The 25,540-nt window shown below is 38.8% G+C and overlaps 1 protein-coding gene across 2 annotated transcripts in view; it reads left to right on the top strand.

The window, feature by feature from the left end:
* The window catches only part of FBN1 (fibrillin 1), a 711,751-nt gene that overhangs the window by 89,092 nt on the left and 597,119 nt on the right, over positions 1-25,540 (top strand). For both annotated transcript variants that reach the window (XR_007453814.1, XM_049613586.1), the window contains exons 7-8: positions 16,632-16,829; positions 20,250-20,375. Coding sequence is in view for 1 of the 2 variants with exons in the window: in XM_049613586.1 (XP_049469543.1) it covers positions 16,632-16,829; positions 20,250-20,375 (324 nt within the window). In the remaining variant the exon portion in view is untranslated. The remainder of the gene's footprint in view (positions 1-16,631; positions 16,830-20,249; positions 20,376-25,540) is intronic.

Here is a 25,540-nt window from a genome sequence, read left to right as displayed (position 1 = left end):
GATGTGGGGTGGGGTGAGTCTGTGGAGGTGGATCAGAGCTCTAGAAGCTCAAGCTGGGCTAATGGGGATTGTGCACGGTCCTCAGTAATGAGCAGCTGGGATTAGCATGACAGCCTTTAACTGGGCACAGATTTGCAGTGCTGGAAGCCTTTAGTCTTAGATCAAGGGGAGAACATGGGAAAGTAGGAAGGAAGGAAACAAGACAGTGGAGAAACCGTGTGAAATTTACATAAAAAGTAACATAAATACCATATACACTGAAATTAACATAGCACATTAAATATGTCCTATGTTTGAATAGTGCACAAATGAGAGTCAATTCTTTCAGAGGGAGAAGAAACCAACCAAATGATGCATGCTATGTGAAAAGATCTCTTCTATTCACAGTATCATTATTTAATCCAAGATTAAAGATTTTACATACTTTAGCTCATATCTTTCTTACAAACATCCTGACTGTTATTATCCCTATGTATAATTAAGAAAGCTTAAGATCAGAGAGTAAATAATTTGCCCATGGCCACATAGGTATAGACTTCCATCCCTGTTTGCAGATAGTTACAAAGGTAATAAAAGAATACACACTGCTTACTTACCATAAGCACTAGAACAATGTCAATACCTATTTAGACTTTCCCATCCCGGCTCCTGGAGGTAACTGCCTCTTTTAACACATATATTTTTCAACTGACACCGAAATTGCTTCTGTTTTTTCATGATTTAGGATGGATATGTTTATGAAAACAAAATCATATTTCATGCAAACACTCCAACACTGCCCTGAGGATTTACATATAGCTCCAGATTTAGGAGTAAAAGTAAGATCACTCATGCTGATACAAATAGTGCTTGAATCTTCAGGGTTGTGATTTAATCCTGATGTACAGGAAGACAACAAAAATGATACCTAAGAGGAGGTGTGAGTGCAAGGGCCTGACCCAAGATTTGAGAAGTCTGAGCTCTAATTCTGTCTGCTGTTAATTTGCTTTGTGACATTGAGAAGATTACGTCACCTCTCTGAGTTTTAGTTTACCCTTGTATAAATTGTATGATCTATTTGAGGAAGGCAAAGTAGTAAGAGGAAAGTACAGATTTTAGAATCAGAAACACCAAAATCAGAATTTTCATTCTGCTACTTAGCCTGCATAAGGCCTTGGGCAAGTTTTTTAACTTTACTTTGAGCCTCAGTTTCCTCTTCTGTAAAATGGAAGGAAAAGCCTTCCTCAGAACTGTGAGAATTAGATGAGGCAGCGTGTGAAAGTAGCCAGCCAGCAACAATGTTCTATAAATGTGTGCTTTCTTTCCTTCTTCAATAAGTTTCTTTCCAATTCTAAAATGAGAGAGTCCAAAGCTCATCTTATACATAAACGTTTGAAGCACAAGCAGCTCATAATTATGGAATTTCCTGTATTGAAGGGCTAAGTACTTCTTTCAAATCAGACTTGTCATCAGAAGACTTTCCAAGGTCTGGATGAATCTTTTCAAATTAACAACAACATCTGGGATTTAAAACAAACAAACAAAAACCCAACTCCTCTCACACTCACAAGAATTAGGGGCAGGGAATGGAAAGAGAAGTGTGATAAAATTTCGTTTACCACCCTTTTCCGTCCCCTTCTTTGATCCAGAACAGATTAGAAGACTAAGACTTTGTTTTTATTGGTTGTATAGACCATCTGTGCCTGCATAGGGTATCAGCACTGCTACCCTATTTAAAGATTGAATAATTCCTCACATTGATGCAAACGCAGTGATTACCTTTCAGTGCCCTTCCAGCCTCTCCCTGCCCACAGGCCTCCTCAGCATTTACACTGGTCTTTGCTTTCTTTTCAGTACATTCTTATTGACACATACTTTGAAATTGCCACTGTTTGGCCATAGCTCCAGGATTCCATCAGTTCCAGATGTCCACTGTATTTGTTTATATTTTTTATGATTGTTATGGTAACAAATCAAATACATATAACAATTGGGAACCTGGGAGGAAGGGGATACTGTTCTTTATTTTCAGTTAAAGGCAGTATATGGAGCCTATCACATTAAACAAGAGCTCAACTGGTTAGAATAGAATAGGGAAACAAAGGTATTGGTGACCTTATTTTGAAAAAATGGAATGTATTTCACAAATGAGATCTGGCAGTAGCTCCTGGGATGCTGTTGATGCATATGACTATTTCTATGTTAGTTGATTTAAAAATGTGTATGCATTAAGAGCAGAGTGTTAAGGCAGGTTAGCAGAGGCTGGTCATGGCCCAACATTTAGATACCTTATCTAGTTGCCAGGAAGAAAAATTAAGTTGATTTTTTAGAATATAAGTTCATGAAGGAAAAATATCTGGAATTCTCCTTTGAATTTGGGTGAAATTTATTTACGTACTTGATCTGCTTTGCTCAGTCTTTTTGCTCTCAACTTTTAAAATACATGCTACGTAAAAATTTTAGAAATGCAATATATTACTCAGATCATTCATTCACATATATGTCAAATGACAAAATCCGTGTACTTGGTGTCTTGGTTAGTAGTTAGTTTGCATCAAGTGATAGAAGACCCTACCACAGTGGCTTAAGCAAGTAAGGGTTAATTTTTCTTATGCTACAAATGAATTTGGAGGTATCAAAAATGTCATCAAGGACCACTGGCTCTTCTTTCTTTCTACCTGACCATCCTTAGTGCATAGGCTTTTGTTCTCATGATTACAGGTAGGATCATGGACTTTCCAGGTATCACATATCTTTCTAGAAGGACAAAAGGATAAAGGACAACGTGGTAATCCAGATGACTATGTCTCATTTTATCAGAGAGTGAAAAACTTTACTTGACTCGCCATCTTGTAGGCCTCCACCTGCACCTTATTGAGAGACCTGGGCACATGTCTACTACTAACTGGAAGGGGGCTAAGGAGAAAGTGACTCTGGAGGGGGGTGGGTCAGCTGTCCACCTGTGCCTTTCAGCTTGCTCAGAGCAAGAATCCAGGCTTGACTTGATCTTCATGTCAGCCTTTTCTTTCTCCCTATTCTGCAAATACCACCTATTATTCACAAGAGGAGGCCAATCAAGAGAGTAGAGCTGATTCAGAACAAATCTATCAGCCTTGCTGAAAGTACATGTCCTGTGGTCTATGGATCAGTGGCATCATCTGTTTTTAAGAATCTCGGAATACCTCAGTAATCTGGAACCGTGCTATTTGTGGGAGGAAGGGGAAAGTGGAAGAACTAGGAATTCTGGTAGGTATTTTATATACATGCTTTCATTTACTACTTATACTCCCTGACTGAGAATGCAACCCCAGGAGGCAGAAGAAACTGACTCAAAGGGTAATGGCTCGCTGCCACACTGATCATCATAGTTTTAGGATTCAAGTCAAATGAGATAGATTCAGGGAATCACAAGTAGTTAATTATGGCTTGGACAAAGGGAATGAATAGTGTGTAAGATTATGGGTTTAGACTAACTTAGGAGATGTGTAATTTTTCATATTCATTCATTCATAAATATTTGAGTACTTATTATGGACCCACAGATTATTCTAGGCCCCGGGGATACAGTCTTAATGAGATAAATTATTTATCCTTAAGGCTCGCAGTCTGGTGAAGAACAATCATATAAATCAGTGATTATAGTGGAGGTTAATTAGTGCCACAGAGGAAGGAAGAAGAGAGTGCTCAGGGAAGACTTTCAGAGGAAGGGCATTCCAAGCAGAGGGAACATGAGTTGAGGAACTATAGTCCATGCAGTGTCACTCGACAGGGACCTCTCGTAGGGGAGTGGTGAGAGATGAAGCTGGTAGGGACCATTGCACGGAGTGCCTTAGGTTCTAATTCCCATTAAGTTCACTGTTGTGCGGTTAGAGGAAAAGGGGATCTACAGTAAAGCCGAGACAGTTGGGTTATGGAGGAGGAGCAAATTAAGAAGCTGTCAGGTGATAAATTTTAGAGGGTTTACAGGGATGAATGAGTGGGTGTGTGAAGGCTTCTGTAACACCCCCTCCCAAGTTTGTGGACTGGGTGGTCTGGGCTATGGTGATGCCCTTTACTAAAGTAAGAACAGTGGGAGGGCCAAGTTTCTGGTGGGAAAACGAGCTTCTATCAGACACATGTTTCCACGCACACTGCTTTTCTTAAGTGATGAAAATGACCTTCTCTCCCTAACCTGGCTGCTCTGTCCTGGCTCAGACCAGCTGAGAGACCACCAGGGCATCCGAATGGTTCGTGGCTTGGCCACTTAAAGTCCATCAGACAGGTGGAGTGTCTGTATCAGGCTGCACAGCAAATTAGTTGCTAAGCTGAGACTGAAAACCAGGCCTCTTGACTTTTCTGGCCTACTGCCTTTCATTTCTATGCTTACGGTGTATTCTGCTTAAATAGACGAGGTAAGAGCATCAATAAATATCTGCTGCCATTTGAGGAAAATCAGCTGGAACTTTGTGTGTTACTAAGAATTAGCTACTGACTTCTATCTGGCTGTGATAACTTTTCTATAAGTTTATTTGTTCCTATGGGGGCCCCTCTTGAGTTACAATTGAAGTAAGAGGGTAGTTGCTAAAGTGGTGGTTGTTTGGTCTTGTGTTACTAACTGGGAAGGGTTTTATATTTTCACTTTTCTTTGAGAATGAAAAGTTCACTTTTCTTTGAGAATGAAAAAGTTAATCTGGACAAGTCACCTAAAATAGTGCCACACTCTTATTAGTTACTTATTAAATGGTACAGAGGTTTATGAATTTTTTGAGGCACAAATATTTTTAAGGATCTGATGAAAACTGTGGACACTCTTCCTCCAAAAAGGTAAAAATGCACACTGTGTATGGGTCAAATCCAGCTGGTTGCAAGTAATGAAACTAGCTAACGCAGAAAGGGAGGCTTGTTCCCGGGATGTCCCAGGAACTCGAGGACAACAGTGCACCAGGGCTTTATCGAGGGTTGGACCCAGGCTCTCTCAGCCTCTCCCTGAAGCCATGTGGTCTTGTTCTTGCTCCTGTCCGCAGACATTGTCCTTCCTCCATGCAGATAACCTGCTATGTGCTTCTTCAGGTACTTGCTGGCCTAGAACTCTGGAGGTAACATCACCTGAGGTTCCTGCCACCTGCAAAGATGAAAACCAGTACTCCCCAATCCGTGTTCGAAATTTCTTGAAGAGAACATGTGATTGCCCCACTTGGATCAGGCACTTAGAGACTAGGGCCCCTTTGCTGTGTCCAGCTTTGTCAGGCTGGTACGTATGGTTTATGTGCAACTTCTGGGCACTTTTGGACCTCCCGGGTCCCAGGTAACTGTGATCGTTAAGTTAAGAATTATGGACTAGAGAAATTTGAATGCTGATAATCCTGCAGCACTACCTTTTAGCCATAAAACTACTGCCAAAAACAGAACATACATTTGAGTAAATGATGTTTGCATGAGCATAAGACTTAAGAACACTTGTTCCATGCAGGAACTGAGATTTTTGAATATCAGTAGTTAAATCCCAGGATGGTGAAAATGATGTAGATTGAATTATGACACTCTCCAAGATCATTGATATTATATTCCTAACTTTTACCCTTAAAGGTTTGGAAATTCAATTTTAATTATTGTTAACATGCTTTGTAAATATCCAAGGGAATACAATATAGACCTGTTCATATATACAGAGAGCCAAAATCTGGCTCAAGTTGTTTTTTCTTCCACAGTTGGAGAAAATTGTGGTGTTTGGCTTGCCTCTTGGGGCATGTTAAACCACTTTTAATGCTGTCTCTTATTATTTTCTAACCATATGCACTTTCCACACATATCTAACCAGCTGCCTCAGATGAAACCCAATGTCTGGCCAAGCTGATGTAAATCTTTAGTAAGTGGTAAGAGAGAACAGAGTAACACAGTGCCCCTTCAGTGTTCAGACAGTATGCGATTTAATAGTTATAGACCTCATAGTTTCAGGAGCAACTTGAGATTCTTTTTCCAGTTCTATAGAATGGAAATTTCTGAGCCCTCCTCCCACTGGCTGCATGAGGTACAATTTAGCTAAAACTAGATTGACCTATTTGCCTGTATGGCATAGTATTAATACTTACCTCTTTAGATCATTTACCTGAGATGTCTGGGACATAACTATTACTTCGAAAGAAAATGATGTATATTGTGTAATTGCTATTCTATGCTTTAAAACAGTTGTCCCCTATAAAACGTACAAGTGTTACAGAACATCAAAACCCTTATGTTACCAGTTAAGCTGCCAAGAGGCCAGAAGCTGCCATAATTGTCTAGTTAGTAACATGTTCTCAGTCCTTATAGTAGATCTTAAAAATGGATGACCATGAAATAACAGCAAAAATGCAGTTCTGAGGTTATAATGCTTTTAGTCTTTGGTTTCTCAGAAAATCAGTCTTCTGCCATATTTTGATATCTGAGCAGGCACAGGTTTTTGTCACGAATCTTCTGTTGATTAATGACACCTACATGACTGAGTTTTGGAACCATGGCCTCTCCCATTCCCCCCCAGCTTCCATGCCTGTCTTCTGCACAGTTCACTCACGTGTTCTGAGGAATGCTTGTACTTTCTTCCAACTTGTCTTTCTTCAGTTGAGTTCAGTGCCAGACCCGAGCTGGAAACAGTCTCAGGAATTTTTCATTCATCAGAGGTTTTCTTCCAAAGAAAAATTCTGAGAAAAGGAGGGTCACCTTGAAAACTACTTGATAATATATTAGCATGGTTCAGTGATGCGTGTGTGTGTGTGTGTGTGTGTGTGTGTGTGTGTGTGTGTGAGAGAGAGAGAGAGAGAGAGAGAGGGAGAGAGACAGAGACAGAGAGAGAGAAAGAGACGGAAAAAGAGAGACAGGGGTGGAGGGGATGAGCAACACATATCCATAAACTAATGACTATTTAGTAAAAGGCAATTCTAGAAATGACGCTTCTTAACAAATGTATCTAAACTATTGCACTGTCATCTATCTGTCTTGATATTACAGAAAGCCCATATTTATATGAGGCATTTCTCAGTTGTGGTTAAATAGCTGAATGCTTGTCCTTTGCTTTACATTTTTCACCAGATCTCTAAGAACTGATAATATCAGCAGAGTGTGGTATGTATCAATTTCCTGTAGAATGAACTTAGGGCTGGCAGCGAGGATGCTAGTGGTCTTGGATTCCCTTGCCCTGTCATTTCATAGAAGCAACAGTGAAGTTCTTCTGGAGGAAATCCCACCCACACGCCAGGATTCCGTCACATATTGTTGGTCTGAGCCATGTGTACTTAATACTTGGGTTTCTGTGAGAACTGGCCAAACGTGTTGAAGTAAGAATTTCAACCATATAGATTAAATATAAATATGTGAATGTGATCCAACTACATGCTTGCTCGCAAAGAGAAAGGGAACAACAAGAAATTTAGTGAAAAAGCTAAAATGCACAGACCAAGATGTCATTTCATTATACATAGGTTTTATGGCATCGAGATGTACAGATAATGTTGTTTTATGCAGGACCAGCCTCATCAGTTCAAATCACCTGATACTCAGTACTTGTGAAATTGGAAGAACTTACATGCTGATTATTGGTAGTTAGAGCCTGGTCTTCCTTCTGATTGCCCATGTCCGTGAGTGGCTGGCCATGTATCCAACTACCTGAGCCGGAAACCCACAAGTCCTCCTTGTCTTTTCAGTTTCCCTCACCCTTCACATGCAAACCATCTTTAAGTGCTGTTGGTTCTCGCCTCCCAGAGACATCTGCCCGCTGCTGGCTGCTCCCCACTTCTGCACTACCACCTTTGTCTGGCCACCACCATCTTTCCCTGGATCCTTCAGGAACCTCTCCATTTTCACTCTTGAACCCTCTACGCAGCACACTTAAAAAAATAACCTGTTGTGTTTCCAGTGGCTTCCTGTTGAGCTTAAAGCCAAATCCAAACTCCTTACTGTGGCCTGGAATGTGCTGTGTAATCCAGTCCCTGCCCAGTGTTCCAGGCTCATGGCGTGTCCCATTCCCCTTGCTCTCTGAGCCCTGGCCTCAGTGGTCTTCTCTCATTACGAGAGAAACCAGGCCCTCTCCCAACTCAGACCCACTGTTCTTGCTGTGTCTTAAACCTCTGAAGCACTTACTCTCCCTTTGCACAGCTGACTTGCTTTCCTCCTTTCGGCCTCAGTATAAATATCACCTTCTCCAAGAAGTCTTCCCTGATAACGATTCCCACGGTAGCTATCCCCCAATTATTCTCTATTATAGCAGCGTCCTTATTTCATTTGTAGACTAAATCACAGACTCAAATCTAAAATGATTTTAAATGTATTCACATATCTGCTGACTACTTTTCCTGCCAGCTTGTAAATTCTATGTAGTCAGGGACTTATCTCATGCTGCTCTCTGATACAGCACAGTAGCTCCGTAAATATTTGTTGAATGAAGAAATCCTTGATTACATTTTATAACTGTGAAGTTTACTCATTGAACTTGATCATTGAAGTCAGAATGTCTGATTTTATTTTATGCAGTGGTATTTTTTTATTGTGGTAAAATATACATGACACAAAATTTCTTCATTTTAGCCATTTTTAGAGGTGTATCTCAGTGACATTAAGCGCATTCACACTGTGTGCAACCATCACCACTATCCATCTCCAGAACTTTGTCACCTTCTTGAAAAGAAATTCTGTACCCAGTAAACAATAACTCCCCTCTCCTCCCTTCCTCCAGGCCCTGGCAACTACCGTTCTACTGTCTGTCTCTATGAATTTGGCTAGGTATCTCATAGTAGTAGAACTTGCAGTAGAGTAATACCAATCAGTTTATTTTTCTTGCCCCTTTACAAACATAGGCCTTTACACTCTCTATGTGTAAGTCTCTTTACAATAATAATTCTATTAGCATCCTTCAGAAATTTAATTCCCTTCATATAGAATTTGTATTTGGAAATTAAGCAATATCACAAGGCACTTTTAAGATACATGAGTTGATCTAAGAATATGTTGACCCTGGAAAGTTTTATATTTAATATCACTGATCACAGAGCCCTTTACTCTTGTGTTATTAATCTTGCATTTGGATTGCAGGGGATGTTTTATACTTGGTGGCTTTGAAGAAAATATAAAAGAACAGATAAATCAAATTGTTATATAATACTATTGTTTTTGTCTTGCTGTTCCATAGCTGATGCTCTGTGGGGAAGCTGCAGTTTGGTTTCACATGGCACTCATGCAAGCCATTTGAAAACTGCATGAATCAGAGCCAGCTGCTTCTTTAAAGTGCAGTTTGCAGACCATGAAAAATGAAGACACTCTATGATTTTATTATCTTGATTGTAAATTTGTCACCCAACCCAGAATTTGACTTCTCTCCACCCCACCACCCCATTTTTTTTTCTAGTAAAGTTAGTTTGGAGATAACTTTGGGGCAAAGTGAAAATGAATAATGACTTGTACGATGTACAGGTGTAATGTATATATGTATATGACAAAGAATGTCAGGTAAATGATGATTCAGATAGGAGGCATTCTCTTCCCCGAACAAGATTGCAGTCCATCATAGGACAGAATAAAATGTGTTAACAATATTGAATTGCTGCTGCACGTAATTGGGTTCCACGGAACTATGGGCTGGATTTGGTGAACTGCTTAGTGTGCATGTTAGAATTAAATGGTATATATCACCTTGTTTCTGCAGTTTTGAATGCTATTTACATTAAAATTTATATTGGTAATACTTTTCTGAATTAAAGAAGTTAAAAGTCAGCAGAATGTTAACAGAAACAGTTTTGTGCTTATTCCTATATCCTATTTCTAGAAAAAAAATTTTTAGAAATTAGTTTTAGAGAAGGTGTACAGATACAGTTACTAAAAGATAAACATTTTGCATAACATAGCTTAGTAAATTTTGCCAAAAGCTCATATTCTTTAAGTAATGCTGTAGAGACCATATTCATACTCCTGTCTTGCATGTAGTATTTTATAAAAATGTATGGATTGGAAAGTATATTTGAAATTTACTGTATAATTAAAAAAAAAAGCATAGCTTGGATGAAATGGAAGAGACAATAATGTACTATTTTCACTAGAAAGTAGCCCAAGAAGGAATTCTCACCCCTTCAGAATTTTTATTATTAAAAATTTCAAACTTACATTAATGTTGAAATAGTAATATAAAGTATTATACATTAAATATTAAATTTAGATTAAATATTAACATTCTCTCACTTATATACATATAATACTCTCTATGTGCTTATTTGTATATGTGTATATATACATATATGTGTATATTATATATGTATATTATATATTAAATATTATGTATATATTATATATGTAATATAATTAATTATATAGTATATATTTGTTTTATATATATATATATATATATATATATATATATACATACACACACACTCTGTTTTGCTGTATCATTTGAAAATTAAGTTGCATACATCACAACACTTCATCTCTGAACAAGGACATTCTCATAGATAACCAGAGTACCATGACCACACCTAAGAGAACAACAATTCCCCAATATTATGTAATATTCAGCCCATATAAAATTTCCCCAGTTGTCTCTTTTTGAAACAGAATCCAAGTAAGGTTGGGTTATTAGGTCTTTTTAATCTAAATAATCTCTCTACCATACTTTTTTTTTTTACTCAGATGGGTCATTTGTTTTTGGAAAAGTTCAGAATAGTTGCCTTTGAAAATCACACATTCTGGATTTTCTGACTGTTTCCTTGTGGTTTCATTTGTCTTGTTCTTTACACCTATGTGTCCTCTCAGCTACAAGTTAGATCTGTAGGATTCATTTGATTAAACTTTGACTGTTTTTGGCACAAACTTCATAAATGATGTTTAGTAGTTTATATTTAGTCAAGTCGGGAGTCATGGAAGTATTTCAAGGTGATCTGTGATAGTGTAATTCTGGAGGAAATTAAAAGTTAACTTTTGCTGTTACTGATTCTAAATTTGATTACTGTGTTTGGAACCTGGATGGAGAATCCTTCTGGCGTTTCACTCACATATAGCACTGGGCTGGGAAGTTGGAAATGGGAGTTCATGGTAGTGGAGTGATGTTATGTGTATAAATGTGCTTTCTAACACTGGGAGGGGAGAGCCTAGAAATGTGAATTCAATTGACTGTTAGGGCAGCAGAGTAGTGGGTGATTAGCCTTCTGAAATTTTGATTTGCTGTTTGGTTTAGTGAGCTTGTGGTTAGTAAAATTAATAAAGAACATAGTAAAGTGCCTCATAATCCGTCAACACTATTGAAAGGAATACTATGGAATTGGGTTATGTTGAGTAGTGGTGATTCCAGTTCATGGGCTTTCTCACATTTCTAAGGTTAGACCTTCAGGTAGGCAGTCAGCTAACTTGAAGATACCTCCAATTAATAATGGTACATAAGCACTTCTCAATAATGGTAAGAGAAAGAGAGACAGACAGACAGACAGACAGAAAGACAATTTAGAGCCCAAGAAGACAAAGTCGCTTTGGGGAGCTTTTGCAAAACACAGAAGGACACCCTGGCCCCAAGCCGCATCTACTGCATTGGATTCCATGGGGGTGGGAGGCGAGGGGCTGTGGGAGGACAGAGGTCCAGACATTAATATTTTGCGGAACTTCCCAGGTGATCTGCTTATGTCCCAAAGTTAAGAATAATTGGAGTAAGAAGAAATGGCAGCAGTTATGAGACTAATTATCATCATGGAACTTCTTTGCTTTAATTTTCTTTGGACTGAAAGTTCCCTGAACTCCTTCTTGAGGAGGTTGTATTGAAATTCCACACATTAGGAGTCTGATGTGTCTCAGGCCAACCTACCTGGAAGGTAGAAGCATGCTATGACCCTGTCATGGATAAATTGATATCTCATTCTTTTGTTTGTAATTTTTATGGAAAGAAGGATTTAAAATAATTGGAGCCTACTGCCCAAAATTATATCCTTGTGCCTTCCCTGCAGTTTGTGGTTTAGTGACTGGGCAGGAGTGACAAGAATTCAGTGCACCACGATATTCTTTCTTTGTGAATGATGCATTTGCTTCAGGGTGAAGTCTTATTACAAATGAAAGTGAAGTACCACCACAGGTCACAGCATTCTGAGCTGCAGAGCTGGGCAGGGGCCTAGGATCCGAGGCTGCAGATACACATTGGTTAGATCCTAAGTCTTGATATATCTATGGGGATTGAAAACAGTCCTGAAGCCTCACCACTCAGAATGGGAACATGTACATGCAGAATTTCCCAGGAACTAGCCACACTAGAGTAAGCCCATTAAAAACAATTAAAACTGCATTTTAATTTGGTAAAGTCTTGGTCTGTTGCCCTGGTTCATAGAGGTCTTCTAAGGAAGTGATTGTAAATCAATTTGCAAACAGAGAGTATTTTTAATAGTATATTTTAGTTGCATTAGGAATAATGATTTACATTGAGGGAATGAGTCAGACATTACTCAAGCATTGAATTAAGCACATTCCCTGTCTAGTGCTGGGACTATCTGAAAAAAAGAGTATGTAAATTTAGCCTAGTATCACGTAAGTGCTATGGGAATAATTGTAAATAATTGGATTATTAGTAAGGAATTGGGAGTGTGGGCAGATTTTTTTTTTCCTGTGGTTGAAGTATTGGACAGAAAAACAGCATAACTTTGGCAATCTAAGTGAAGCACAGGACAAAAAGCACACACTGCCAAATCAGAATGACATTTGAAAACCATGTTAATAGAGCATTTACCTTCCAAGAGATTTTTAGATCCAATTCTATTTCATCCAAATTATGCGTCTCCCTCTGCACTCAGCAATTTTTATTGAAAATGTGGACCTACAAATACATTTATGTCCACTTACTAATATGCACTGTCCAATGATCTGGTTCTTTGTCCATAGTGATAAGTATTTAGTGTAGAAATGTGTTAAGTCTATAGATTCTGTTATACATACTCAAACTCTTGGCCAAATATCTAGTATATTTAATAAAGATGGGTCCCCTAAGGGCTTTAGAGATGCCTAATGAAAATTGTCAGAATTAACAAGTGCCTATCCATTCCATGTGTTTCATATTGAGATGAGGGTAAGAACTTGACTCTAGAAAAGTATTAAGGATTATTTTCTTTTTATGAAGGTTTTCCAATGAGGAATTCATGTCTGAAGTCATGAGCCAGTGTCAGACAGGACTGAATCAGATTTTCTTTGTATTTTGTAGTATGCCTCAATTTTGCTGGTGTCCCTCTCAAAACATGTGTTTGCATCTACCCTGATTCTTTGCAATCCTCTATATAAGGTCTTTCCATGAGGTATCTTGGCAAAGTGAAAAGCAAAACCAAATCCAAGCAGTGTCGAAGAGAGGATTGTAAATTCAAATTTCTGTTCCATTATGTTTTTTAAAAGATTGAAAATGACATGCCAGCATGAATCTGTTTGATTCAAACATTTGCACTTACCTCAGTAAATTAAGAGGAGAAAAAGAAACAAACTTAAAATCCTTTCCTTGTTACCTAACATAGAAGGTTTTATCTATTTTTTAAATAAGAGATTATGTTGCTGTGATCTTGCTGGTCTCAGAAGCAATATATATATATGTAGCCATAAAAATAATGATGGCTATTGCCTGAGACTAAACATTTCTCATCCTAAAGCAGTTCATCAGTAATGAACGCTGTTGTATGTAATAATGAAAAATTGGAAGCAATTTAAATGACACGCAATAAGAAAATCATTCAATAAATTATGTTATAACTTGATGGAAAATTATTAGCAATTAAAATAATACTTTGGAATAGTATTTACATGGGAAAGTGCTTTTGGCAATGTTAAGTGAAAAAACCAGGATTAAAAATCGTGTATTTAATACAGTGCTATTTTGTGATCAAGAATAAAACACATGTGAACTTAGGTAATAACCTAATATGTATACCATATATGTAGCAAGGGTTTCTTTAGGTACAATTACATGAGATTTTTATTTTCTTATTTATGTTTCTACCTTTTCCTAATTGTCTGAAATATTATTTATTTAGAATCACAAAAATATATAATAAAGTGTTAAAATAAAAAAGAAATGCCATATATTAGAGAAGTATTTATTAAATACCTATAGGTAACATTTGGAAGAATTGAATGAAACAATGAACGACTACAGCCTTTGAGTTTGCCCATGAGTTTACTGCATTTAAGAGCACTTTTGCTCCAAACTGTTATGGTACCGTCATGGTGCTGTCATTTTTTCTTTATAGACAGACTGAAATGAGGGCAGAGATTTTATTCAATAGCTCAAGCATTTAAGTTTTGTATTCTTGTATCAATTCAACATCTATGGAAGAAGATAGTGGATTTTGAACAGACCTGGCATATTATAAGAAATATTAAAATATACCTAGAACTTGACTATCTAAAACTAAAAAATAACCAGGGGAGTAAAAAATGCATAAAAAAATTAAAAGACAATAAACGGAGGAAGTGTCAGGAGATAGGACTGGAAAGATAGATGGGGCTAGAGCATTAGAGATTTAAGGGGAACAAAGGTATAAGGTTAGTGTTTTGGAATGGTAACACTGGTGGTGTTTATGTGCAATCTACACAATTTTTTGGCCCATTTGCATATCTGGTACTAGTGTTCATTAATATTTTCCTTTAAGTTGAGTTAAACTTTTTTTATTAATCCTCATCATAGCAAACATATTTGTGAAATCAGAGTCTGTTATGTGTATACTCTTTAATAATACAAATTAGGATTAATACATAACGGGGTGCCTGGGTGGCTCAGTTGGTTAAGTGTCTGACTTTGGCTCAAGTCATAATCTCACGGTTCATGAGTATGAACCCCACGTCGGGCTGTGTTCTGACACCTCGGAACCTGGAGCCTGCTTCAGATTTTGTGTCTCCCTCTCTCTGATTCTGTGTTTCCCCCTCTCTCTGCCCCTCCTCTGCTCATGCTCTATCTCTCTCCTTCTCAAAAATAAATAAACATTAAAAAATTTAAAAACCATACATGCCTATTAAAACATGACAATCTAAAGTCATCTTGCATTCCATCAGTGATACACAGAACATTTTTGCAAGCACTTGCACGGAGAGAGGGAGATGTGAAGATGGGGGACTCGACGTTTTGGCCATCCTGTCCATCTCTCAAGTAATACCATAATTTGGGCCTAGTCCTCTTGCTGAACTAGACTGGGTGACGTTTTGTTTTAGGAACTCCTTAGAAGGCTCCTCTTTCCACGTGGACGTTAGGGAGGTGCCATTGACCACAGGTGGCTCATTTTAGCAAGAGAGAAGGGAGAGTGAGGAAGAACATTTAGTGATAAGGAGGAGCTGGAGTCATTACTGCAGCAAAGAAAGCAGGAGAGAGAGAATACGGAGAACAGTGGCATGCCTGCAGGTAAGATTCAGTTATTGTCCAAATGTGGTTATGGTCCACCCTGTTCACTCTTGCTGGTACTGTAAAGGAAGAGTTGCTGTTTGGTAAACTGCATATCTATGTCTCATGAGCTACTTAGAGAAGAAAGAAGCAAAGAAAAGTGAAAACCCAACCCAGCAGTTTCATTAGCACACACAGTGATTTTCATAAAACTGTAGAATTCAGTGGTGAAACTAACTTACTGGGGTTATTCAGTTATTTATTTATTTACTCCATCCCTGGACTCATGGGAAACTGTGCATTTCTGAAAATGACATGGGGAAACATGCGATGTTGGGTGGTGGATAGAAGCCTATGGTCTCGCCACAACCCAGCCTCCCTTATCTGCCAAGGTCATTGTAGAACAGAAAGGGATATTATGGTCTCGATTTCTATCATGGCTAGGCTGGGGACAGCCTGGCTTTGGTCCTCTTTGCTCACTACATGTTAATCTTTCTTGTTTGTTGGCTGCTGAATCCAGACTTTCTCCGTTTAGCAAACAAAACAACAAAACAAAACAAAACAAAAATGAAGGCAGATTTTGCATCTGGTGAGAGTAATTGGAAGTTCTCCTATGGCCTTAGCTTATCTCTGTTTACTTTAAGATGGACTTTTGCCTAAGGGTTACAGTGATTTCAGAGCAGTGTCCTTCCTCTTTATACTAAATGCCTAATGTCCTTGCATGGGTAAATTTTTAAAAATGCCTACTTGTTTGTTTGCTTGCACATTTTTTTTGTATTTGAAAAAAGATGGACCCAATCCAAAAGAACCAGGTAACCATTTCTTTTGTTCAAAGAACTCCCAGGAAGAAAATGCCATGACTTGCCTCATTGCAAGTTTTGAAATTTTTTCTTTTTCCAGCCTAAATAATAAGACTCTAAGCTCCGTGAGGGCAGGGATGTGGTCTATTTTAATCACCAAAACATCTACATCAAGCACAGGGACTGATTCATAGTGGGCACTGGTACATTTTCTTGAGTGAATGTGTAATAATATGCTATATTTTTATAGGACATCACAACTGTAAAGTGTTTTCCATTTGCTCATTTGATTCTTACAACAGTGTCTTCACAGTGGATAGGAACTGGTGTTTTTATCCGTATGTTGTAGGTGAGGAAGATGGAGGTGAGCAGAATGATCTGCCCAGGGCTTCGCACAGAGTCAGTGATGTGTGGTTCTATCCCTGAAGACTGTTTCCCAGTTTGGAGTCCAGCATGATGGGGCACAGCTGTTTCTCTGCGTGATGGTTCCTGCTTTCCTGGACCTTCATGGAATTCTCCTTCTTTATTTTCAGATTACAGGACGGGCCCGTGTTTTACCGTGGTCAGCAACCAGATGTGCCAGGGACAGCTCAGCGGGATTGTCTGCACAAAAACACTCTGCTGTGCCACTGTCGGCCGAGCCTGGGGCCACCCCTGTGAGATGTGCCCCGCCCAGCCCCACCCCTGTCGTCGAGGCTTCATTCCAAATATCCGTACAGGAGCCTGTCAAGGTAAACCCCTGGCTGATGGAGCTCTTAATGGATTCATCTTATTTGCTCTGGAGAGCCATTCTCCAGTGAAGTTGGAGAGAATGGAAAAGCGGTGTCAGAGACATAACTTCATGATTTCGCTGACGGCATGATATCCAACTTAGGCATTAGGAGCGTGGATCAAGAGAGAGCAGCTGGTCTCCTTGGAGTTTTCCTTGCCAGCAGCTCCCCCTCCGAACCCAGAGGTGTTTCTGTGGGGTGGTGTGATACTGGTTGCAGTAATGCTGTGCGTTAGAGCAATGCTATGTATAAACACAAAGCAAAATTTGTGAACAAGGTACTTTGTTTTTCTTATTTTTTTCCCTCCATTTGATATTGTTGGAGTTCCTCTGTCTCCTGGGTTGTCCTTAGTTGACCTCAAGAAAATTGTTCCTCTCTCCATTTTACATGCTACATTATGCTTTTTTTTTTTTTTACAAGTCAGAAATAAATTAAGATTTGTTTCACAGTTTTAAATATCCCCAGATGTCGCCTGCTTGCTTCTTCTCCTGTCTCCCATAGAAGCCCTTACTCTGTTTTTGGCTTTTACTCCTATTCTTCCAGCTGTACAAATTCTTTTATTGTCTGGATGTCTGGCAGGAAACAGGAGGAAGTGAATGGAGGCAGTTCAGCACTAAACTGATGGGATTGAAAACTCCCAGGCTGTATCTGCTTCCTTTAGACATCTTCAGTGCTTTTTTTTTTTTTTAACAAGTTGCAATATTTTCAGAAAATTCAGGGTATGGTTTTCTGAGGCAAATAGATACCAGTTTGGTTTGGTTCTGTGTGTTAATTCTAAGGCTGATATGCAGTAAAACAGAATTTGAGATGAATCACACAGTTCTGTGGGTCTCCATTAAATTCTGCTTCCACAAATTCCACTTGTGATAAACACTGTTGGTCTTGGCTCCTGACTTCTGGGTACAACATACAGCTCCTTTATGTGCCCTTCAACTCGTCCTTCTGAATGTCAGGAGCAGCAAGAAGTCACTTTGGAACAAAGGAATTACAAAGGGGTCTATTGTGTGATTTTATAAAGTAAAGAGTTAGTTTAGTTCCCCCTTTCTTGGGAACCTTAGTTATTTTTCTTACCCTTAGAAGTGAATTTTGAAGAAATTCTTGGTTTTGGTGTTTGGAAGCCAGCTAATACCCGTGAACTCATTGACATAGACCAGAAAGCCAGATTTGGTGTGCCCAACTATCCATCCATGAGTCATTGTCAGAGGTTGAGGCACTGAGACAGTTGGGGAACAGAGAATGATGAGGGAGAGAGAAGAGTGGCTACTCTGTGACTTTGCTGTGCATTTCCTACAATCTAGACCTGTCCACCATTTTCTTTCTGCCCCTTCCTGACTCTGCTATTCAAGAGTCAGGAAAAAGAAAGATTTTTATCAGAAATTTTGTGAAACCCATGAAATCAAAATGGCAGTTATATTGACACTTTGAGAATGAAACTCTTCATGTTTGGGTGTGGGATTTTTTGGAGCAAGTCTGCTATAGGCTTGGGGCTCTGTTATCCTTTCCAGTGTTTTTAGACTTTGGGCCAGATGTGACGGGCTGTGGGCAAATGGGTTCATAAAGGAGCTTATTCTGTCTTCAGTCGTGGAAGGCATGGCCAGCAGAGAAGTGCCCTCCTGTGTATTTCCTCTTGGCCAAAAATTATGACCAACAGGACTATCAAGTTTTGCTTATATGTACAATCAATTTCAAATAACATTTCAATAACATATTCAGCATATCAAGAGAATGGAAACTTCTGGTCTCAGATAAAATTGAGATCAACTATAAAACATAATCTAATTATAGTGCACATATAGTGATTCATTTGTGGGCCAGGACATTCCATTTAAAACAGTGACAGTTTGATAGCAAAATAAATTGTTGCTCCTTTAGTACCCTTTCCCTCATGCCAACTTTTCTGAAGAACATGGGGTAGTAGAGACTTTAAAACTGGTGATCACTCTCTTGTTTCATACAATGAAGGGTAAAACAAGAGAGTACCCTAGGCTTCCAGATTTCTAAAAGAATATGCAAAGTGAGAGAAAGAAAAGTTAGACTGCCACTCTGGGGGTCCTTTATTAAACTAGACTTTTGTGTGTATTTATACACATATATACATACATATGTAATGAAGAGATGGAGAGAATGTACATATATTTTTTACAGTCTTTCCAACTCAACACAATGAGCCTGGATTGATTACTTTTGTTCCTAGAAAGTTCATATGTGGGGCTACATGTGGGACCATAGTTATTGGGTGCCAGGGATATAGCAGTGAACAAAACAGAGGAAGAACCTGCTGTCTGGAACTTGAATTAAAGACAATGGGTTTATAAAACAAAACAAAGCAAACGAGCATTTATTCGGTCAGCTGGTGATTCATCCTAAGGAAAAAAGTAAGCAAAGTAGGAAGGGTGGTGAGTGACAGGGGGCTGGCTGTTGCTGTTTGGCCAGTGAAGGATGTACTGCTATAGTGAACAGAGACCTACCCGATAGATGGGATGGTGTGAACCTTTATGGAGGAAGAATGATCCAGGCAAATGGGCCACTATTAAAAACCCCGAGGCAAGTGCATCCTTGGTATATTTAAAGAATGGCAAGGAAGCCAGTTTAGAAGGAGAGTGACAGAGAGGGAGAGGAGGTCAGAAGATGAGAGCAGAGAGTAGAGGGGGCAGGTAGAATCTTTTCAGATAGGTGCTTGAGTTTTGAGCTGGGAGGACACACTGACTTACTTTAAAAAGTTTCCCTCTGGTGGCTTCTCTGCCAGCAAAGTAAGACTGCGTATTCATCTCGGGTCTCTCTCACTTCTTAGTCTAATTTCCTGGGTTGTTTAATTTTTACTGCACGAGACAATTCTACAGAATGGAAGGTGAACATTTTTCCATTTCATCTGCATAAAAGCATTCACTGTCTCATATAGTCTCTGTGATCTTACGTAAATTCTGCTTTAACTGAATCATTCAATATAAGTCTTAGAGACAGTTTTATTATAGAAATGTGTTGCTTTTTGATTCTAAGAATTTCTTGAATAACTCTAGTTATTATTGTCAGCCTTTTAATCATTGCATCCTGTAACTTGCAGCTTTCATAATAAAACCCACAAAAATCAGTATAAATATTGCCTTCTACACAAGAGAAGATGGAAGGTAGGAAAATTAACATTTGTGACCTCTTACCAACCGTTACTAACCAACTTATGTTACTCAAAAATTTATTTTACATAAAGCAATTGTGAGAAATAGTTTCTCTCATTTTATTCCAAATATTGCAATGGACAAATAACTCGTTGACATAAATAGAGTAATATAGACATAAAAACTGTCACATTTTCTTCTGCAGTAACTTTTATATGAATGTCTCCCTCTCTCCCTTTCTCTCTCTCTGTTTCCTAAAATCTGACAGATGTGGATGAATGCCAGGCCATCCCTGGGCTCTGTCAAGGAGGAAATTGCATTAATACTGTTGGGTCTTTTGAGTGCAAATGCCCTGCTGGACACAAATTTAATGAAGCATCACAAAAATGTGAAGGTAAGAAATACTATGCTTTGCAGTGAAGGGGTGGAGGGGCAGGCAAAACGCAAATCAACGACAAGCTTTATTGTAAATTGTTCCAAAATCCTTCTGTCTTTGTCATTCCTGTGAATGTGTAAATATAATATTCTTACCAGGAATAATATGCCTTTGTGCTAGTGAACCAGAAAAACCCTGCAGCTTTTTCCACTTTTATAGACCCAAAATAAGAGATCCATCTGAATCAAATTAAATATTAAAACATGAAATATTTTTGAACCAATATTTGGGTTAAAATGTTCAAGACACATGTTTTTGCATAGTTCTAGAGACATGAATTTAAATTTAATCATTACGTATCATTCAGAAGGACATATCTTCTGATTTTTTTTTTTTTTTTTTTTAGTTAAAATGTATGTTTGTTAGTTTTTGGAGAGATTAACTCTTCTATTTATGCTCCGAGTACAAGGTTAGTATTTTCTTTTGTGCCTATCAAATGGAAGCTTTTTTAATGGTAATCAAACAGAAAAATAACTGGAGGTAAATTTATACATTTGCATTTAGTTTCTAGATTGAGCTCCTAAAATGTGCATAGAGGGACTATGTTCATATGTACCGCTACTGCTGCTTGCCAAAAAGAGGCCTGGCATCCAAGGCCATAAGAAATGCTTTTTCCATGAGAGGGAAACATCTAGGAAATAAGTACGTGGCATCCAACTCTCTTTTCTTTGATGAGTGCATGCACCTTGCATGTATAATGGCTGACAGTAATATAGCAAGGTACATCTCTTATCAAATTCAGCAGACAAAACTTCTTCCTTCATTTTTAGCTGTACCTTGTGTGATATAAAGTTGCATTTAGATGCATGCACTTTTGTTAAAAGCAGCTGCTGTTGTGTCTATACTCCTAAACCCCAGCAATGAGGAATAATTCATTCTAAGTCATGGGCTTAGTTCATTAATCTTCTTTGTGGATAGCCACAGTATATCATATGTGGGAAAGACAGCTTCAGATTTGAAGAGCAGTTCATAAATGACACATGAGAAGTTTGATATCTACTTGCCCTGAAACTGAGTAATCTGAAATCTGGCACTGATGGAATTATCTTTATGAGTTAGAGTTTTTTTGTTCTTTGGGGTTTTTTTTTTTTTTTTAGCGTTCATTCATTTTTGAGAGACACAGACACAGAGCGTTAGTGGGGGAGGGAGCAGAGAGAGGAGGACACACAGAATCAGAAGCAGGCTCCAGGCTCCAAGCTGTCAGCACAGATATGGTGCTCGAACTCATGAACCGTGAGATCATGACCTGAGCCGTAGTCAGACACCCAACCGAGTGAGCCACCCAGGTGCCCCTAGAGTTATTTTTAAGTTATTAATCACATAGAATTTATAATAATATGTTCTTGAACATGCTATGAACAGTTGAGGTAGCTGTGAAACATACATTCTTCCTAAGGAATTAGGACTTTGTAAAAACACAGTAAGTTTCAAAGAACGATAAAGTTGACTCTTCCAGGCCAACGTATTTTAGAAGTTCTGTTGTAGATTTAAGTTAGAAGCAGAGGATGTTGCTACTGAATGAGGCAAAGAACTTAAGTACCTGTACCCTTTCATGTTATAAATTAAAGAACTGGGTATGGTAAGTGCCCTGTTTGAAGTCATTTAGATGGCACTAGCATTTACTTCTTTTGATTCACACTCTGGTACTTGTGATGTCATATTATATTGCCTTCTTTCCAGGATGTAAGCCATAACCTCCAATATTAATATTTATCTTTCCTAATATTTTGAAAATTTTTAAATATTATAGTATATATTTTCAGGTATTATATACATATATCTTTATGCCACTAATAAGCTGTCAGGTTTATAATAGCATGCAAAATCCACCTCAGCAATGGGTTGTGTCTTATATTTTCAGGTTTTCTCGGCTTGATATATTCAGCTTAGATACAGTCAGCTTCAAGATTGAGGGCACTATGATCCATATGACTTGTCCAGTCTTCTGGACAAGTTTTGCTTTTTGGAATGAGATAGCTTCCATCTTGGAGTAGAATTGTTTTCCTGTGTGCCTTGCCTTTCACTCACCTGTCAGTTAACAACTGTCAGGATTGATCACCTTGTGTGGTCGTGAACGAGACAGAAGATGCACAGATTTAATACTCAGACTGAAAGAAAAATCATTCAAAATCCTTTTGTTAATACTAAGAAACCTATTATGGTGCTGTATCCAATGGACAAAAAAATTCAGTCTGAAAATTACTTAATCCTTTTTCACAAATATTTTTTTTTCCGGCTGCATATTGAAATCAGTAGCAAGATAAAAACAGCATACTTTTGGCTAGACCTTTTTTTTTTTCCTTAGCCATCTACAGTTACATTAAATTCAGATGATGGGTTTTTTTTCCCTTCTCTTTTATTTTTTTTTATGCAAAATTGATACTGGAAGAGAATGTCCTGTTTGTATTATGTGTACTCTGGCCTGGAAGCTGGTTCGGGCATTATTGCCCTGTCTTACTTGGGTAGGAGAGTAATCAGAAAGTCCTCTGAGAACGCTTGGTGAACTGGGTCTCCTCCTTCAACTCCCTTGCTTTTCTCCAGCTTTATGCCTGTCTATGGGAATGGCACAACTCTGGGCATAGGATGATTGATAGGATGGTCAATAGAAGCAATTCCAGAAAAACTGGCCCACACAGTGAAGGGATGAAGAGAACATCTGTGTGCCCTGGGAAGATGGTCAGGCCACAGTGGGATTCTGTGCCCTTGTGAAAATCATTCTGGCACTTTTCCCATTACTTGGAGTGGCTTTTAAAATGCATCTTCCTCTTGACTTGGAAAGGAAGGAACTGGGTACCTGGAAGCCCACAGTAATTTATTTAAAAAACCAATTCAATAAAAAATTGGCCTTAGCAAATTTACAAGCTGCTAACCTTTACTCCCTCAGGGATGGGGAGAGCAGTTTTTTTTTTTTTTTTTTCAGTGAGATCTGCCTTTTGCAGAATTCTCCCTTCTTAAAATATCCCTTTTCCCCTGAAACTATACCAAATTTTATATCATTACATGCAACTTAGATTCCTTTGAAACGTAAATGATCAAGCAGAAGTGATCAAGTAACAATTATTAAATTTTCATAAATTTAAGAAGGAATATTGAGATTTATAGCTGTGATTTGGGGGGGGGGGGAAGGGAAACAGAGTTCACGCCCACCTTCATTGTTGATTTTTCCAATGACTCTCGAGGGTGCACATTGAAAGAACACACGAGCCTTTTCTTTTTGGAAACCGAGTCCATATTTGCATAGGTTACTGTGGGAGGATATTAAGAAATAAAAAGTGTAATTAAAGGATTAAGTTTTATTTCTGGAAGAAGTCCCTTGGATTCCTAATTAACCACTAATATTTTGGGACTTAGATTACCGCCAGCCCAGCCTTTAGCAATTATACCAGCGCTGCATGATGCAAAGGACTTTTTAAAAATGTAGCCCCTACATCTGTGTCCTCCCTAATACATGGCCAAAAACCTTAAGACTTCCCCTTTCTGAAATAGTGACATATTCATCTGATGGCTACTTGCTATGAGGGGCTCTTATCCTCTCAGGCACCAAGGACAATTCCTGGGGCTTCTTGACCCACTGACTTACTACTCCTGGGGCTACTTGACTTACAGTTGGGGCCCCATGCTCTGCAGCTCATTGTAAACCCTTGACTCCCACTGTTCAGGGTCACCAGCTCCCTACATGTTGCTGAACACAATTTCTGTGGTGCAGGCATAAGAGCCCTAGGAATAAGGTAGACCTGGCCCTACACCTGGTAATGTCCCCCACCTGTGTGATCTTGGACAAATCAGTTACCAGCTCTGAGTTACTGCAGCTTTCAAATGAGGAGGTTGAACAGGGTCCTTTCCATTTCTGTAATCCAGACTCAGTTGTCACATTTCTCATTATTTCCCAGTTGTGATCAGATAGCAGGTGCTGTATGCGGGCATATATGGTATGACTATAAAATAGTAGGGCTGATAATATTTTCAACATGACTTGAAGAATCAGCTTATTTACTTTTTAGCCAGATTTTTTACACTGGATTTTCCTGTGTCCAGGCAGCAAATCTGGACAGAAAGGGCCTACCACTGTGTCCCTTCTTGGACACACAGCAAGAGGCCAGTGAGACCATAAGCATGGCTACTTCCCAGCAGCTTTGCCTCTCCCTTCTGCCCTAAGGAGCCAGGGAGAAGTGTCCAGAGCACAGAAGCATCTCTTCCCAGTCAAGCCTCACTTCCCACCAGGCCCCCACAAACTGATTTACTTTTATGGCTGATATTTAATACAGACTGGCTCACAGAAATGCTAAGAAATCCACTGATCTCCAACTCTCTTATGTGGGATCCCTGAATTCTATTAAAGGGAGGTAAATACAGCATGCTAAGAGCCTGGAAAAAATAATAGATTAGTATGAGTTTCGAAGTATAAGTGATTTCGATTCAGATACTTTATTCCGGCCTTTTACTATTGAGGGGACTTCACCACAGCCTGGCCACAAAATCAGAACTCCTGCCCCTGTCACCATGAAGCAACAGGACTGAGAAGCAAGGAGACTCAGGAAAGTAGAAGGGCCTTAGACACATGAAGAAAAATGGGTATGTCACCGAGGAGAGGACACTAAAGGGAATTCAAAACCATTTAAGCTCCTTCAAATGGAATAATTTGGCCTAGTCCAGTTTTATCTTTATCTGGGTGAAAATTAGGGAGGTGTATACTATGATGTATTTCCTGACTTACTGACCTCTGGGGCCATGCGCCTAAGTGGGATCCCTGCCCCTCTCCCTCTTGCCCAGCCCCTGGCAATGGGAGACTTGGGTTTAACATCACTTTATAAATGAACCTCTTTGTTCTTATTTTGAGTGTTACTCATGCTGGTTTTCTGAAGGCCTCAGGAAAATGCAAGAGCTATCCCTGGGATAGCTATCTCTATCCCAGAATTATAGAGATCAGGTCCTATGCCCATATCTATACTGTGAGTAATAAATGAGTTGATACACATAAAGCATTTAATCAATGCCTCACACTCAATACCTGTCAACTCTCATTATTATTATTGTTGTCGTTGCTGTTATCTTCAGTAAAGGGGCCAAAGCTAACCTAGCCAGCATGTGAAAGAAGTCTGCTCCGTCCTGCCAGTTCATTCTGT

Source organism: Panthera uncia, assembly GCF_023721935.1.
Source record: "Panthera uncia isolate 11264 chromosome B3 unlocalized genomic scaffold, Puncia_PCG_1.0 HiC_scaffold_1, whole genome shotgun sequence".
Taxonomy (NCBI): Eukaryota; Metazoa; Chordata; class Mammalia; order Carnivora; family Felidae; genus Panthera; species Panthera uncia.
Note: the sequence above shows the minus strand (reverse complement) of the source record. Positions and strands in the feature narration are given on the sequence as shown.